Source organism: Sander lucioperca, chromosome 18 (assembly GCF_008315115.2).
Source record: "Sander lucioperca isolate FBNREF2018 chromosome 18, SLUC_FBN_1.2, whole genome shotgun sequence".
Lineage (NCBI taxonomy): Eukaryota > Metazoa > Chordata > Actinopteri > Perciformes > Percidae > Sander > Sander lucioperca.
This window is the reverse complement of record NC_050190.1, coordinates 2,471,507-2,488,809: the sequence shown is the minus strand read 5'-3', so window position 1 is coordinate 2,488,809 and position 17,303 is coordinate 2,471,507. Positions and strand designations below refer to the sequence as shown.

The following is a 17,303-nucleotide window of genomic DNA, read 5'->3' as shown; positions in this document are numbered from 1 at the left end:
CCTAAGTAAACATGGATGAGTCCTAAGCCCTAAAAGTGTAAACGTTTGAACATTTACAGTTCCATGACAACTAAGCAAACTCCATCTACAGATGTAGATAGTGTGACATGGTCAAAAGCTCCAGAACAAGCTAGTAAGTGGACCTTGAGAGGAGAGAGTTTTTTGTCCACTGCTGCCTCCATGGTCAAGAATTAATTCTAGCACGTCATTGAAGCTGTTATTGTGCTTCTGATGGACCAACATCTTACTATGACACGTGTTGTTTTTTATCCTTTAAAATCAACAAGCTCCAGGGGTCACAGTTTGGCTTTGGTGGAGTTTTACATGCACTCAGTATTTTATTTTTTTTGGGGCATTTTCGGCCTTTATTTAGACAAGACAGCTGAAGACATGAAAGGGGAGAGAGGGGGGAATGACATGCAGCAAAGGGCCACAGGTCGGAGTCGAACCCAGGCCCGCTGCTTCGAGGAGTAAACCTCTATATATGGGCACCCGCTCTACGAACTGAGCTATTCGGGCACCCAGCATGCGCTCTGTATTTTAACAGGATCTTCTCACAATAAAATAAATGCATGTTGACTGAAGTATTAGGAATCCTGTCTATTCCCTTAAGCAGGCACTGGCCTCAGAACTGGAGCTGGTTCTTTTAAAATAGCCAGGATGGGTTAAATTAAGCATTAGAATTTCCCCAATAAAAGTGAATGAAGTATGACAAACAAAAATAACTTAAAAAGAATCTTTCATTTGAAAGTTGTGAATAATTGCACAAAGCAGGATTGTTGAAATCCAGGCTCACTGGATTACAATTAACCTCATTATATCCAATTACATGCATTCTGTTATTCCACATCCTGCACATTGTCTAATAATAGCCTCCAGATGGGTAATTCTTCCTGATAGTGAGTGTCTGAAAAGAGTGTGAACCTGTCCCTGGCTCATCCTCCTCAATATTTTCTCTAATGTAACTTTAATTGCTTGGCCTCTACTTTAAACTTTACTTTTAAAGATTAATTTCCTGAACTACTTGAGAGCAGTTCTTCTGCTCGGCTGGCTCCACACGCTGCCTGCAGGGCCTCTGACGATGTAATTTCTTCATGAAGTGCTTACTCACCCAAATCAAATCTTCCCCTTTCTTCACGTCTCCTTTCTCCACCTCCATTGTCTCCTGCGAGGGTTGACGCATCCTCCGGCATGCATCCTTTCTGCCTTAAGTGAAGCTTTACCATGCCTGCAAGGCACGACATGAGTAACAGCCAGCTTTCTCTCTGTGTGTGAAGCAATTTCACTGGCAACAACGAAAAAGACATAATGAAAAGTGTGAGACAAAGTGGCAGAATAAGGCAAACAGCAGTGATGGAGCTCAGCGGTGAAGTCATTTCAGTCGGCATGTGAGAACAGGAGCAGGCTCTATCTCTGGAGCCAGCTAATTAAGCTCGGATGACTAAGAGTAGACACAGATAGGCACTGTGTTTGAGTGTGTTGTTACCCGTCTTCCGTGTGGATGACTATGAACAAAAGGGCAGACTCTTTTCCCTAATCAAGCTAATGGAGTGGGTGAGCTAGATAGGCAGCGACAGGTAGAAGGGCCTCCAGGGGATTTAGGGAGTCAGGGGAAGAGAGAGACTGAGGTGAGGATTTCAGCCTTTGATTGGCAGGACACAGGATGATAAAAAAGCCCTGCTTGTGGTGTCAGAGCCATTAGCAGGTGGTTCAGATCTGAGGAGCATACAGTGACAAGTACTGCGGTTCATGTTAGCCGGTCAAAGATTCACTTCAGAGCTGATACTACAGGCCTGCGTGCTACAGCTGTGAGAACAGCAGCAACAACCTGCGTAAACTTTAGTGTCTCATTGTATTTTAGCACATAACCAATAGTCAACACATTTGTGAGGCACGGCCAAGATGCAACAGAAGAAATCAAATTGGTGAGTGAATTCAGCTTTACTGCTATATATGGAGTCCTGTTCATCCCCTGTTCTTCCCCTGTTCTTCATCAGCAGAGGGAGTTTGCCTGGTTGAAGTGGGATTTTACTGTGATGTATTTCTGAGAAATGTGATGGGATCAAAAGCTCCAGAACAGCCACTAAATTGACCTTTTGGTGAGATTGTTTTCCCAACTGCTGTTAAGAATGGACCTTACATCTTAACTTTTTTCAAAGTTTTTAGAAAAAAATGGAAAGTTGAACATTTATTGGGCAAACTCCATCTAGATCCATATGTTGACAGGACCAAAAGCGCCAGAATGGCCATTGTGATGAGATTTCAGTTTACATTTGAAAACATGTTGAAGAGTCTCATGTAGACCTGTCTCGCTGATAGATAGTGGCAGCCTAACACTGCAGACTTCTTTTGACTGCAGTGATTACCAGCAGATCTCATAAGCCTTCGCTGCCGACATTGTGCGATATGGGCCAGTGGTGGAGCCCACCCAAACACTTCTGTCGGTATGGAGGGCAATGTAACAACCACTACTCATGCAATTACTTCTGTCCAAAGTGGTGTCAATACTAGCCATTTGTGGAAGCCTGTCAATCTCTGTGTGGTCTTATAAAGACTGGGCTGTCGTAAAACATAAAACATGCAGCTGTAAAAGTATTATTAACGTCCACTGACTTTTTAATGTTCAGCAGTGGTGGAATGTAACTAAGTACATTTACTCAAGTACTGTACTAATTTGAGGTACTTGTACTTTACTTGAGTCTTTTCTTTTCATGCCGCTTTCTACTTCTACTTTGCTACATTTCAGAGAGTATTATTGTAATATTGCTTTTTACTGCACTACATTAATGTGACAGCTTTAGTTACTTTACAAATTAAGATGTTTGCACACAAAACACATGTAGTTTTTAAAATCTGATGTTTTATAATAAATTAAACTAGCCAACAATATAACAGCCTACAAGTCCAGCTGAAATGGTTAGACTATTAAACACACAACTGTTTGGATCCTTTCCAGTTTCTAAAATGTGAGGATTTTTCTGCATTGAGTACTTTTACTTTTAATACTTTAAGTACATTGATGCAAGTATCATCAGTAAGTATCTGATGATACTTACATACTTTTACTTAAGTAAAAGTTAATGCATGACTTTTGCTTGTAACAGACTACTTTTACAGTGTGGTATTAGTACTTTTACTTATGTAAAGGATCTGAATACTTCTTCCACCACTGATGTACAGTAACGTACAGCCATTGAGGAAAGATAAGCCCAGAAGGGAATGAATTCAACCTCAATGAGCTTATTTTACTCAAACTAACACTGACATCAGTTTAGTGGAAATTAATTTCCCAAATGTTTTATTTAGTATGATTTGGTTTTAAATACACAATCTGTCACGCCAAGAATTATTATTAAAAAAGCAATACACTTTTAATTATATTTTAATAAAAGTTAAACTGGATGATTGAAATTGAATTACGTTTTTACTAATTCCATGACTATTCCTGGGCCTGGAAAATATGATTTTGAAATTCCATGATTTTTCCAAAACTTTCAAGGATTTTACCAATTCTATTACTTTTCCAGGCCTGGAAATTTAGATTTTGAAATTCCATGACTTCCCAGGTTTTCCATGACCATGGGAACCATGTGTAATAAAGCATTTATAAGGATTTTGTTAGAAGTATATGACAATTGACAGCCACAAGAAAAACTAGTTCAGTAGGACTTTCTGTGCATCTTGAATAAGACTCCTTCGGGACATAACGGACCTCAGAATGCATTAGAACATTTGAACTATGTGGTTATGAAAGCCATAAAATATGAAATATTACTGATTTTTGCAAGAAAAAAAAGGCTACTCCTTTTCTTTTTAGTCCCATTCCTTAAGCTGGTTGGGATTCAGTCGCTGCCCTGCTTTAGTGTCCTTGAGCAAGTCATTGACACTTTTCCAGCGTCTTCTACATCGGTTATTTTTACCTGAAGCATCTCATATGAAGACACAATGTTGTGTTGCATCTCTTCTTCTCCCCCTCAGTGGGCCTGGCCTGGCCCTGTGCTGCTTTCTGCTCTGGATCTCTCTGCAGCCAGACTCCCTCCACCGGGTGTCAGCCGTCAACCTGCGGCGCTTTATTGGTTGTGCCGTGCGGGAGTTCACCTTCCTGGCCAGGAAGCCCGGCTGCGGGGGCCTGCACATTACCACTGACGCCTGCTGGGGACGCTGTGAGACCTGGGAGGTGAGCAGCTGCGAGGCAGCTACTGTCCTGTATACACAGAGAGGAGACTAGTGTAAATATGATTACATCGAGAGGTGACGTAAGCAATGCTGACAACTTTACACAAAGGACATTAGTCGGCTGTTTCCATCAGTAGCATATAAAGAAAGAAAGAAAGAAAAGAAGATGGATTAGATGCAGATTCAGCCAGTCACACAGACAACTACACAGAGACAGACAAACAGCAAGACAAGTAGATACAGAGACAAAGAGATGAGTGATCTCCATGGAAAACACTTGTTTTCGCACAGGGAGGTTAGTGCAAGGTTGGCTGTGAGTGCCGGCAGGGAGTCAGCTGCGAGACAGTAGATGGACAAATATAAGAACAGATAGATACAGTAGAGAGAGTATGTCTGAGAAAAATATATTCTGTGTTTCCAATCACTGACTAAGATCTTATTTTTGTCACACATGAGCAGTGGTGGACATTTACAAGTACTGTACTCAAGTACAAATTTAATGTAGTTGTACTTTACTTGAGTCTTTTTCTTTTAATGCCACTTTCTACTAGTTACTTTACACATTAACATGTTTGCACACAAAACACATGTAGTTTATTTTTTTATTTTATTTATAGATTTTTTTAACAGACAAATGCACAAACAATACACAAACAAACAGCAGCGCTACAAGACTGGTTCGTATATTAAACAGAAATGTGTCAATTGTCCATCATATTATCTATCCATTCAAATCCAGATTATCCATTCCCAAAGGTTCCAGTGTCCTCTTCCACTTATGCAGAAAAATATGAGTCCTTTTCTGATGTAATGTCCAAGTTTTTCCAAAGTCACAACCTCTGAAATAAGAGGTTTCCACATGGAAACAGTAGGGTCATCACCGACCCACCTGATCATTATGGCTTTCCTGGCTAGCATTAGAAGTGACTGAATCACATCTCCATCTTTTTTAAGAAAGACAGGAACCTTCCCAAGGAAGCAAAGAAGTGGTTCTACTGATACTTGCTGACCTATTGCTGTACTGACATCTGTGCATAGCGCCTTCCAAAACATTTGTATTTCGTTGCATTCCCACAAACAATGCAGCCTAGTACCTACACGAGATTTACATTTGGGACAATTTTGTGAGGCTCCAGTTTTATACTTACTATAGATACACAGTATGGTGATATGTAGACCTGATGCAAAATATTATATTGCAACTCTTTATATTTGTTGCAAATCAAATATGTTATAATATATATATATAAATATATCTCAACTCACTCATCATTATCTATTACACAGTTCAGCAAAGTACACCATGATGTTCTTAAACATGTAAGTTTACCTATGTTAAAGCTTAACATCTCAGAATAGAACTTAAATAGAAAATGCTTAACTTAACTATAAGCATATAGTTAAGGAGAAATCTGTCTACTGGATGCGAATCATGTGGGGTTTCCAGCGAGTTGTTCTTCTTATACACAGTGTCTGACCTGTAAATATTTGTAGAAATCTTTGTTTGATATATGGTACTGAGCTTTCAGTGATACAAATGTTTTGAATCTTCCATTCTCAAAGAGGTCAAAGATTCTAACAGCACCTGCTTTTTTCCAAGGTGTAAGATTTGGACCCATTCCATGTGGCGAAAGCTCAGGATTATCCTTCAGTGTCGTGATAAGATTGAAAGGCTGAGTATTATGGAATATTTTCGTAAGTTTTCTCCAAGCCCACAATACGTTTGCTATCAAAAGGTCGTTTTTAGCACTGTGTGGCAGTTCTTTCTGGCTTTTACCAAGCAGGTTCACAGGAGAGAAGGGTTTACAAATAACTGCCTCTATATCAAGCCAAGGGGAGTCTGAGCACTCATTCACCCATGAAGAGCTAATCCTGGGTTGTATGGATAGTATATAGTATTCTATATATGGTAAGCCCCATCCACCTTGCTCTTTTGGAAGCTGTAATACCACTAATTTGATTTTAGGCTTCCTGCCATTCCAAATAAAGTCTTACATTTATAGTTTTAATGTCATTTGTAGTTACATTCATAAACAGCATGGATGTGGGATATAGTATTTTTGGGAGGACTGTCATCTTGATAAGGTTGATTCTGCCAAGAAATGATACAGGGAGACTCTTCCATCTTATTAGCATTTCTTTGAGACTTTTAACCAAGGGATTCATTTTTTCTGCATATAGTTGGTTAATTTGGGGAGTGACCTTAATTCCTAAATACTTAAACCCAGACAGAGCCCAACGGAAGGGCTGAATGTAGTCTGGTTCGATATTTATGTCATTGTCCAAGATCAATATTTCTGACTTATCGAAATTTACATTATACCCAGATATTGGGCCAAATTCTATAATACATTTAGTCAAGGTTGCTAATGATTTAGAAGGGTTTGTTAATGTCATAAGGATATCATATACAACAGAATTTATTGTTGTTTCGAACCAAACATTACACCCTGAATATCTGGGTTTTGCCTGATAGCCAACGCCAGTGGGCAGAGATCAAAGAGAACAGGAGACAGCGGGCTTCCTTGAGCCGTGCCCCTTGTCACTTTAAAGGAAGTAGACAGCAGACCATTAGTCGAACTGAAGCTTTAGGTTCCTTATATAACAGTCTGATCCAGCCCAGAAAGCCTGAGCCAAAACCAAATCTTTTCATTACACCAAACATATATTCCCATTCAATTCTATCAAACGCCTTTTCAGCGTCCATAGAAACAATAGCACCTGGTGTCCTGGTGTTATTAAGATAATGAATAATATGGAATAGACGTCTTGTGTTGTGGTAGAGTTTCGACCCTCAATAAATCCAGTCTGGTCTGCATCCACAATTAAGGTTACAACCTTCTCTAACCTGAGAGAAAGAAAGTATTTTGTTGTCCACTTGAGGTGGTGAGGAGGTTTCTATTTTTCTTTGCTATTAATGTTCTATTGGCTCTATACTGGTATTTGGTAACGGTATTTGGGCCACTGTACCGAGTTTGACTGGAGGACATGGTACGTACTTTATATGCGAGTCCCACGGCCATAGTCTCAACCAATTCATGCATTCACAGCTATTCCCCATCGCACGGGGCAGGGATGCCCGCTATCTCCCATGCTATTTGCAATCTGTCTTGAACTGTAAGCCCAAGCCATAAAGCAAAATAAAATGTGTAATGTCCAGATTAAATCCAATAACAACTCAATATCATTATTTGCAGATGATATTTTGCTGTACATCTCTGACCTTGAGGACTCTGTCCCAAAAATTCTTAAGATTATACGAATTTTGCTCAATCTCCGGCTATAAAATCAATTGGAATAAATCTAATCTTCCGTTGAACAACGGACAGGTGACATCAGCTATTCATCAATACGAACCCAAAGCAAAATTACATATTTGGGCATCACCATTCACGCATCGCTACAGCGAGTTGTCCAAGACAACTATAAAACTATACTAAGTAGTGTTAAAAGAGATCTGGCCAATTGGTCTGCGCTGCCGGCATCGCTATGGTCCAGGATTGCTGTTGTTAAAATGAACATAGTTCCTTGTGTGAATTTCTAAAGTACAATGATCCCCTTACCCCCACCAATAAATTTCTGGAAGAAACTTGATACCGTAATTCGGCAGTATATTTGGAATAATAAACAACCTAGGCTAAAATACTCTATCCTGCAACGTACCACAAACACGGGAGGTATTTATACATTAGACCAGCTATTCAATGATGAAGGTATGTGAAGTTTTGAAGACCTGAGAGCTAACTTTGAGGTCCCTAGACATCCTTCTTCCTTTATCTTCGCTTAAGATCAGCGTTATGGAGTGCCATGGGGGGACAGTCTTGAGACACACCCAATCATTAAATGGCTTGTTGATTCTTCTGTGAGAGGATTAGTGTCCAAGATTTATGCTAAACTGATGCAAGTATCCGTAGGAGAACTCCCAATAGTAAAGAAATGGGAGTGACTAGGCAAGGTGTGATTAGGGCCCGAGCTCCAACAGCGGCAAAGGCCCTATTGAAACTGAAGGAATTATTAAGGGTGATTGGGCTCGGGCGTTGCCAGGGGGGCTCCATAGCGCCCCCTAACGTGCGCATTAAATTGGACAAAAGTAATAAGTTAATATACCAAATTTGGAGGGAACATAGGTCTCATCTTGAAGTCCATGGAGCTATTTTTAGAAAAAATTACAAAATTCTAAAATTTCCGAAATTTTTCCGAAGGTTTTCGTGCGAAAATCTTCATTTTACGAACACTTGTTTGAGGACTTTAGGATGCACGAAAACTCTCAAACTTTTGCAGCCATGTGCAGAATAGTAAACTCTTTCATCTGATCACATTTTTGACGGCCTCAATATATACGAAAACTCACAAAAATTGGCGCCCACATAAACACCTGGGAGCTTTGCAAGACTGTACAGCGATTTGAGCCATACCTGTAAGCGGGCTCCATAGTGCCCACTGGAAGGCCTTAACTTGGACATAGTTGCACCGATCTTCACCAGATTTAATACACATATTGCTCTAATCATTGCAGACATATTTCCCATTTACCTTCATTAGCTCCGCCCAACCGGAAGGTGGCCATTTTTAATTATTCCTTTTCACGTATTTCACATTCTTTCGAACTAGTACTAGGCCGTGATTTCAATCTTCTGAATCTTTGCAGGTAGTATCTGTTGACCCTCATGACGAAAAGTTATCCAAAGAATTTTGGAAAAATGCGCAAGTTACAGCAACTTCCTGTCTAAACAGGAAGTTGCGTTATCTTGGCAACAATTATTCCGATTACCCCGAAACTTGACCATGTTGTTCCTCATGGCCGGACGGCCAAACTTGGTGACAATCGGCCATTAGATGGGGCTGTTTTAATTTTCTTTCAATAATTGGCAAAATATTGATATATATAGGAAACCTACTTTGTCTAACTGCTCCTTGGGCGTGAGTCCGATCGACACGAAAACTTGCATATAGACTCGGAGGACCCTCATGACAAAAATGTATCAAAAGAATTTTGATAGCTAAAACAATGCGCAAGTTATGGAGGACCAACTTCCTGTAGGTGGGTGTTGAAACAGGAACGGTTGTATCTTGGCAAAAGTTATTCCGATTTACATGAAACTTAGAATGTGTGGGTCTACATGTGATATTGCCAGTACCCCCTGGGCAAGGAACGAGGGCCCGTCATCGCTGCTTGCAGCTTTAATTATTCTTCCTTCTTCCGCGCAATGAATCGCCTTTTTGGGGACCTTATCATACTCAAAAACTCACCAAACTTTGCACACGCATCAGGTCTGGTGAAAAATTTCATATTTTAAGGGTTTCGGGAATAGGTGCACAAAAAAACAAATTGAGCCCTGCAGTATGTAGTCTTGTGTGAGGTATGAACACAGCAGGGAGTTCCCTTTTCATTGGTGACGATTTGCAGTGTCTGAGTATGCAAATGCACGGTCACAAGGAGCACTGTCTGCCAGTAATGTAACATAGTGCCCCCTAGTGGCAACAGGAAGTAGACCTAAAAGCAAGGTGCTATACTTAACAAACTCCTCCTAGAGATTTCATCCGATGGATTCAAATTTGGTCTGTACCATCTCAAACCTTAAAGATTAAGTTATTAAAGGCATACTATGTAACTTTTCCCTCTTAGGTCCCCCTACAGGTTGTCTCATTGGAACTACAACTCGCGCGGCTGTAGTTCCAATGAGACAACCTGTAGGGGGACCAAAGAGGGAAAAGTTACATAGTATGCCTTTAAAAGAAAAACTTTTCATGCGTGGCATGTTGGCCATTTTGAGCATTATCGATGAACGAAGAAGTTGTAACTTTAGTGTCATTGTCATATCTGCCCAAAATTTCTCAGGTTTGACAAGAGTCCAGGCTTGACGACATCTACAGGCCAAAATTGACTTTTTGTCATAGCGCCCCCCTGCTGGCAACAGGAAATCCGCCTTATATGACAAACATCATCTGATTTACATGAAACTTATAATGTGTGGTCTACATGTGATACCCCTATACTTTAACCATGCCCATGTTCTTTAGGCCACCTCTTATGGCTTTTGAACCGTTTAAGGTAGAGTCTTATGTGAGGTATCAATGAACGCAGCAGAGAGTTCCGTTCTCATTGGTGACGATTTGCAGTGTCTGAGTGCAAATGCAAGGATCGGCGTCTGCCAGCGAGGGCCCGTTCATCGCTGCTTGCAGTTTTAATTCAATTTGTGTTTCTGTTCTGTATGTTAAAAAAAGAAAAAAAACAAATGTAAAAAAAGTCTCATTAAAAAAAACTAAAAAAACATCAAAGACAATTTTAACTCTAACTTGAATTTGACTGAATTGGCATTATTAGCTAGATACTTTGCAAACATGCAAATAGAGACAAGTTTGTGGTAAAATTTAACCACCAAAAACTCTAACATTGTCTAGATGAATTACCTATCATATATAGGTCTACGATCAGAGCCAATAAGCTGACATTACAAAACAAACTGAAGCAATGAAATACCAATCTGGGTCAAAATTAGCTGAGAGAAAGTTGAAAGTCAATATGGCCACCAAGGAGTTTGACACCACCTGAAATTTCTCTGTAGAGATTCACAAGAACGAAACGGTCACAGCCAACCTCCAAAGTAAACATCAAATGTTTTCATATTACCCTGGTGGCGCAGCATCGGAAGCAATTCCCACAGACACCTCGACATGGGACTGCAGCAAGGGTTGAACCCCCGACCTTCTGATTGGACCGGACCATCTGAGCCACAGCCGCCCTCACCCGACCCTTTATCTGTTTATATTTCCAGAAGCCGGTCATGGACCCTCCCTTCATTGAGTCCTACCAGCGCGTTTGTACCTACAACGAGACCCGTCTAGTCTCTGTGAAACTGCCCAACTGCTTGCCAACCGTCGACTCCACCTACACCTACCCCGTGGCCCTGAGATGTGACTGTGGTGTCTGCCTGACCAGCACCACTGAATGTATAACATCTGTCTAGCTAAAACTATATACTTGTTAAAACTATACACTGTAAATAAGCATTTTTGTCGGGTAAAATTGGAAAAAAAAGGCCAAAAAAAATCTGGTTTTCCTGCTAAATATTAAGTTAAAAAAATGTACTGGTCATGTATTGGACTTTTGTTTTATGATGCTATGTTTAAGTAGAAAATAAGCCATTTACCTGTAACTGTGTAAACGAGATCATGAGAAGCTCGTTGGAGGTGAATTCACATGATTCTTTCACTGAAAAATGATTGAATCAGCTCCTGGTAAAAAATGACTGCAAAGTTGTTTTAATGTTCACAACAAGGTTTACACATCACAAGAAGCTCTAAGAAGGCGAAAAACGCATGTTTCCTGCATACAGACAAGTAATAGTAGCTTCTGGCAAGAAATGACTTATAGTTAGTTTAATGCTCAAAAAGGTTTTTCAGACCAACAGGCTTGTTGAGGTCAATTCACAAGATTATTTCATTGAAAAATGATTTAAAGAGCATCTGGTAAGATATTACTTTAAAATTGTTTTAGTGAATGAACAAAACGTATCCACATCACAAGAAGCGCTTAGAAACGCCAAAACGCATGTTTCTTGGATAAGGACATGGTAATACTATCTTCTGGTAAGAAATGGCTGAATAGTTAGTTTATGCTCAAAAAAAGTAATAGAAGAGCTTCTGGTAAGAAATTACTGTAAAGTTGTTTTAGTGATTGGGCATAACGTTTTAGTGCTCATAACATTTTCATCTCAAAAGAAGCTCTTAGAAACGTCAAAACGCATGTTTCTTGGGTAAGGACAATGTAATAGTAGCTTCTGGTAAGAAATGACGGAATAGTTAGTTTAATGCTCAAAAAGGTTTTTCATACCATATTAGAAGCTTGTTGAGGTCAATTCACAAGATTCTTTCACTGAAAAATGATTTAAAGAGCATCTGGTAAGATATTACTGTAAAATTTAGTGATTGCTCATAACGTATCCACATCACAAGAAGCGCTTAGAAACGACAAAACGCATGTTTCTTGGATACAGACCATGTAAAATAGTAGCTTCTGCTAAAAAAATGACTGTGATAGTCTAATGCTCAAAACAAGGAATTTTACATGCTTGGAGGTCAATTAACGTGATTCTTTCACTGAAAAATGATTGAAGCAGCTCCTGGTAAGAAAGTACTGCAAAATTGTTTTAATGTTCATAACAACGTTTCCACATCACAAGAAGCTCTAAGAAGGCCAACACGCATGTTTCCTGCATACATACAATTAATAGTAGCTTCTGGTTAAAAATGACTTCATAGTTAGTTTAATGCTCAAAAAGGTTTTTCATACCATATTAAAGCTTGTTGAGGTCAATTCACAAGATTCTTTCATTGAAAAATGATTTAAAGAGCATCTGGTAAGCTATTACTGTAAAGTTGTTTCAGTGATTGGGCATAACGTTTTAGTGCGTATAACGTTTTCATCTCAATAGAAGCTCTTAGAAACGTCAAAACGCATGTTTCTTGGATAAGGACAATGTAATAGTATCTCCGGTAAGAAATGACTGAATAGTTAGTTTATGCTCAAAAAGGGTTTTCATACATAACAAGCTTCTTTGAGGTAGATTTACATGATTATTTCAATTAAAAAGTATTAGAAGAGCTTCTGGTAAGAAATTACTGTAAATTTGTTTTATTTTGATTATAACAACGTTTTCACCTCACAGAGCTCTTAGAAACGTCAAAACGCATATTTATAGGATACAGACAATGTAAAATAGTAGCTTCTGCTAAGAAATGACTGTGCAGTTAGTCTAATGCTCAAAACAAGGAATTTTACATGCTTGGAGGTCAATTAACGTGATTCTTTCACTGAAAAATGATTGAAGCAGCTCCTGGTAAGAAAGTACTGCAAAATTGTTTTAATGTTCATAACAACGTTTCCACATCACAAGAAGATCTAAGAAGGCCAAAACGCATGTTTCCTGCATACATACAATTAATAGTAGCTTCTGGTTAAAAATGACTTCATAGTTAGTTTAATGCTCAAAAAGGTTTTTCATACCATATTAAAGCTTGTTGAGGTCAATTCACAAGATTCTTTCATTGAAAAATTATTTAAAGAGCATCTGGTAAGATATTACTGTAAAATTTCGTGATTGCTCATAACGTATCCACATCACAAGAAGCGCTTACAAACGTCAAAACGCATGTTTCTTGGGTAAGGACATGGTAATAGTATCTCCGGTAAGAAATGACTGAATAGTTAGTTTATGCTCAAAAAGGGTTTTCATACATAACAAGCTTCTTTGAGGTAGATTTACATGATTATTTCAATTAAAAAGTATTAGAAGAGCTTCTGGTAAGAAATTACTGTAAATTTGTTTTATTTTGATTATAACAACGTTTTCACCTCACAGAGCTCTTAGAAACGTCAAAACGCATATTTATAGGATAGAGACAAGGTAAAATAGTAGCTTCTGCTAAGAAATGACTGTGCAGTTAGTCTAATGCTCAAAACAAGGAATTTTACATGCTTGGAGGTCAATTAACGTGATTCTTTCACTGAAAAATGATTGAAGCAGCTCCTGGTAAGAAAGTACTGCAAAATTGTTTTAATGTTCATAACAACGTTTCCACATCACAAGAAGATCTAAGAAGGCCAAAACGCATGTTTCCTGCATACATACAATTAATAGTAGCTTCTGGTTAAAAATGACTTCATAGTTAGTTTAATGCTCAAAAAGGCTTTTCATATCATATTAGAAGCTTGTGGAGGTCAATTCACAAGATTCTTTCATTGAAAAATGATTTAAAGAGCATCTGGTAAGCTAAAATGACTGTGCAGTTAGTCTAATGATCAAAACAAGGAATTTTACATGCTTGGAGGTCTATTAACGTGATTCTATCACTGAAAAATGAGTTAAAGAGCATCTGGTAAGATATTACTGTAAAGTTGTTTTAGTGATTGGGCATAATGTTTTAGTGCGTATAACGTTTTCATCTCAATAGAAGCTTTTAAAAACGTCAAAACGCATGTTTCTTGGATAAGGACAATGTAATAGTAGTTTCTGGTAAGAAATGACGGAATAGTTAGTTTAATGCTCAAAAAGGCTTTTCATATCATATTAGAAGCTTGTGGAGGTCAATTCACAAGATTCTTTCATTGAAAAATGATTTAAAGAGCATCTGGTAAGATATTACTGTAGAATTTCGTGATTGCTCATAACGTATCCACATCACAAGAAGCGCTTACAAACGCCAAAACGCATGTTTCTTGGGTAAGGACATGGTAATAGTATCTCCGGTAAGAAATGACTGAATAGTTGTTTTATTTTGATTATAACAACGTTTTCACCTCACAGAAGCTCTTAGAAACGTCAAAACATATATTTATAGGATAGAGACAAGGTAAAATAGGAGCTTCTGCTAAGAAATGACTGTGCAGTTAGTCTAATGATCAAAACAAGGAATTTGACATGCTTGGAGGTCAATTAACGTGATTCTATCACTGAAAAACGAGTTAAAGAGCATCTGGTAAGATATTACTGTAAAGTTGTTTTAGTGATTGGGCATAATGTTTTAGTGCGTATAACGTTTTCATCTCAATAGAAGCTTTTAGAAACGTCAAAACGCATGTTTCTTGGATAAGGACAATGTAATAGTAGTTTCTGGTAAGAAATGACGGAATAGTTAGTTTAATGCTCAAAAAGGCTTTTCATATCATATTAGAAGCTTGTGGAGGTCAATTCACAAGATTCTTTCATTGAAAAATGATTTAAAGAGCATCTGGTAAGATATTACTGTAGAATTTCGTGATTGCTCATAACGTATCCACATCACAAGAAGCGCTTACAAACGCCAAAACGCATGTTTCTTGGGTAAGGACATGGTAATAGTATCTCCGGTAAGAAATGACTGAATAGTTGTTTTATTTTGATTATAACAACGTTTTCACCTCACAGAAGCTCTTAGAAACGTCAAAACATATATTTATAGGATAGAGACAAGGTAAAATAGGAGCTTCTGCTAAGAAATGACTGTGCAGTTAGTCTAATGATCAAAACAAGGAATTTGACATGCTTGGAGGTCAATTAACGTGATTCTATCACTGAAAAACGAGTTAAAGAGCATCTGGTAAGATATTACTGTAAAGTTGTTTTAGTGATTGGGCATAATGTTTTAGTGCGTATAACGTTTTCATCTCAATAGAAGCTCTTAGAAACGTCAAAACGCATGTTTCTTGGATAAGGACAATGTAATAGTAGCTTCTGGTAAGAAATTACTGTAAATTTGTTTTATTTTGATTATAACGTTTTCACCTCACAGAAGCTCTTAGAAAAGTCAAAACGCATATTTATAAGATAGAGACGAGGTAAAATAGTACCTTCTGCTAAGAAATGACTGTGCAGTTAGTCTAATGATCAAAACAAGGAATTTTACATGCTTGGAGGTCAATTAACGTGATTCTATCACTGAAAAATGAGTTAAAGAGCATCTGGTAAGATATTACTGTAAAGTTGTTTTAGTGATTGGGCATATAACGTTTTCATCTCAATAGAAGCTTTTAGAAACGTCAAACGCATGTTTCTTGGATAAGACAATGTAATAGTAGCTTCTGGTAAGAAATGACTGTGCAGTTAGTCTAATGCTCAAAACAGAATTTTACATGCTTGGAGGTCAATTAACGTGATTCTTTCACTGAAAAATGATTGAAGCAGCTCCTGGTAAGAAAGTACTGCAAAATTGTTTTAATGTTCATAACAACGTTTCCACATCACAAGAAGCTCTAAGAAGGCCAACACGCATGTTTCCTGCATACATACAATTAATAGTAGCTTCTGGTTAAAAATGACTTCATAGTTAGTTTAATGCTCAAAAAGGTTTTTCATACCATATTAAAGCTTGTTGAGGTCAATTCACAAGATTCTTTCATTGAAAAATGATTTAAAGAGCATCTGGTAAGCTATTACTGTAAAGTTGTTTCAGTGATTGGGCATAACGTTTTAGTGCGTATAACGTTTTCATCTCAATAGAAGCTCTTAGAAACGTCAAAACGCATGTTTCTTGGATAAGGACAATGTAATAGTAGCTTCTGGTAAGAAATTACTGTAAATTTGTTTTATTTTGATTATAACGTTTTCACCTCACAGAAGCTCTTAGAAAAGTCAAAACGCATATTTATAGGATAGAGACAAGGTAAAATAGTACCTTCTGCTAAGAAATGACTGTGCAGTTAGTCTAATGATCAAAACAAGGAATTTTACATGCTTGGAGGTCAATTAACGTGATTCTATCACTGAAAAATGAGTTAAAGAGCATCTGGTAAGATATTACTGTAAAGTTGTTTTAGTGATTGGGCATAATGTTTTAGTGCGTATAACGTTTTCATCTCAATAGAAGCTTTTAGAAACGTCAAAACGCATGTTTCTTGGATAAGGACAATGTAATAGTAGCTTCTGGTAAGAAATTACTGTAAATGTGTTTTATTTTGATTATAACAACGTTTTCACCTCAAAGAGCTCTTAGAAACGTCAAAACGCATATTTATAGGATAGAGACGAGGTAAAATAGTAGCTTCTGCTAAGAAATGACTGTGCAGTTAGTCTAATGCTCAAAACAAGGAATTTTACATGCTTGGAGGTCTATTAACGTGATTCTATCACTGAAAATGAGTTAAAGAGCATCTGGTAAGATATTACTGTAAAGTTGTTTTAGTGATTGGGCATAATGTTTTAGTGCGTATAACGTTTCATCTCACATAGAAGCTTTTAGAAACGTCAAAACGCATGTTTCTTGGATAAGACAATGTAATAGTAGCTTCTGGTAAGAAATGACGGAATAGTTAGTTTAATGCTCAAAAGGCTTTTCATATCATATTAGAAGCTTGTGGAGGTCAATTCACAAGATTCTTTCATTGAAAAATGATTTAAAGAGCATCTGGTAAGATATTACTGTAAAGTTTTCGTGATGTGCTATAACGTTATCACATCACAAGAAGCTTTACAAACGCCAAAACGCATGTTTCTTGGGTAAGGACATGGTAATAGTATCTCCGGTAAGAAATGACTGAATAGTTGTTTTATTTTGATTATAACAACGTTTTCACCTCACAGAGCTCTTAGAAACGTCAAAACGCATATTTATAGGATAGAGACAAGGTAAAATAGTAGCTTCTGCTAAGA

At 37.9% G+C, this 17,303-nt stretch overlaps 1 protein-coding gene across 2 annotated transcripts; it reads left to right on the top strand.

The window, feature by feature from the left end:
- The first annotated feature begins 1,291 nt into the window (after positions 1–1,291).
- Positions 1,292–11,255, top strand: gphb5 (glycoprotein hormone subunit beta 5). Of its 2 annotated transcripts, XM_035994516.1 has the most exons (3): positions 1,292–1,925; positions 3,979–4,177; positions 10,953–11,255. In XM_035994516.1, the coding sequence occupies exons 1-3, from the start codon at positions 1,903–1,905 to the stop codon at positions 11,142–11,144; spliced, it is 414 nt and encodes a 137-aa protein (XP_035850409.1). In that variant the 5' UTR covers positions 1,292–1,902; the 3' UTR covers positions 11,145–11,255. The 2 variants fall into 2 exon arrangements, with proteins under 2 accessions (XP_035850409.1, XP_031136200.1); XM_031280340.2 differs by lacking the exon at positions 1,292–1,925 and having other exon boundaries at positions 3,525–4,177.
- The last annotated feature ends 6,048 nt before the right edge of the window (positions 11,256–17,303 follow it).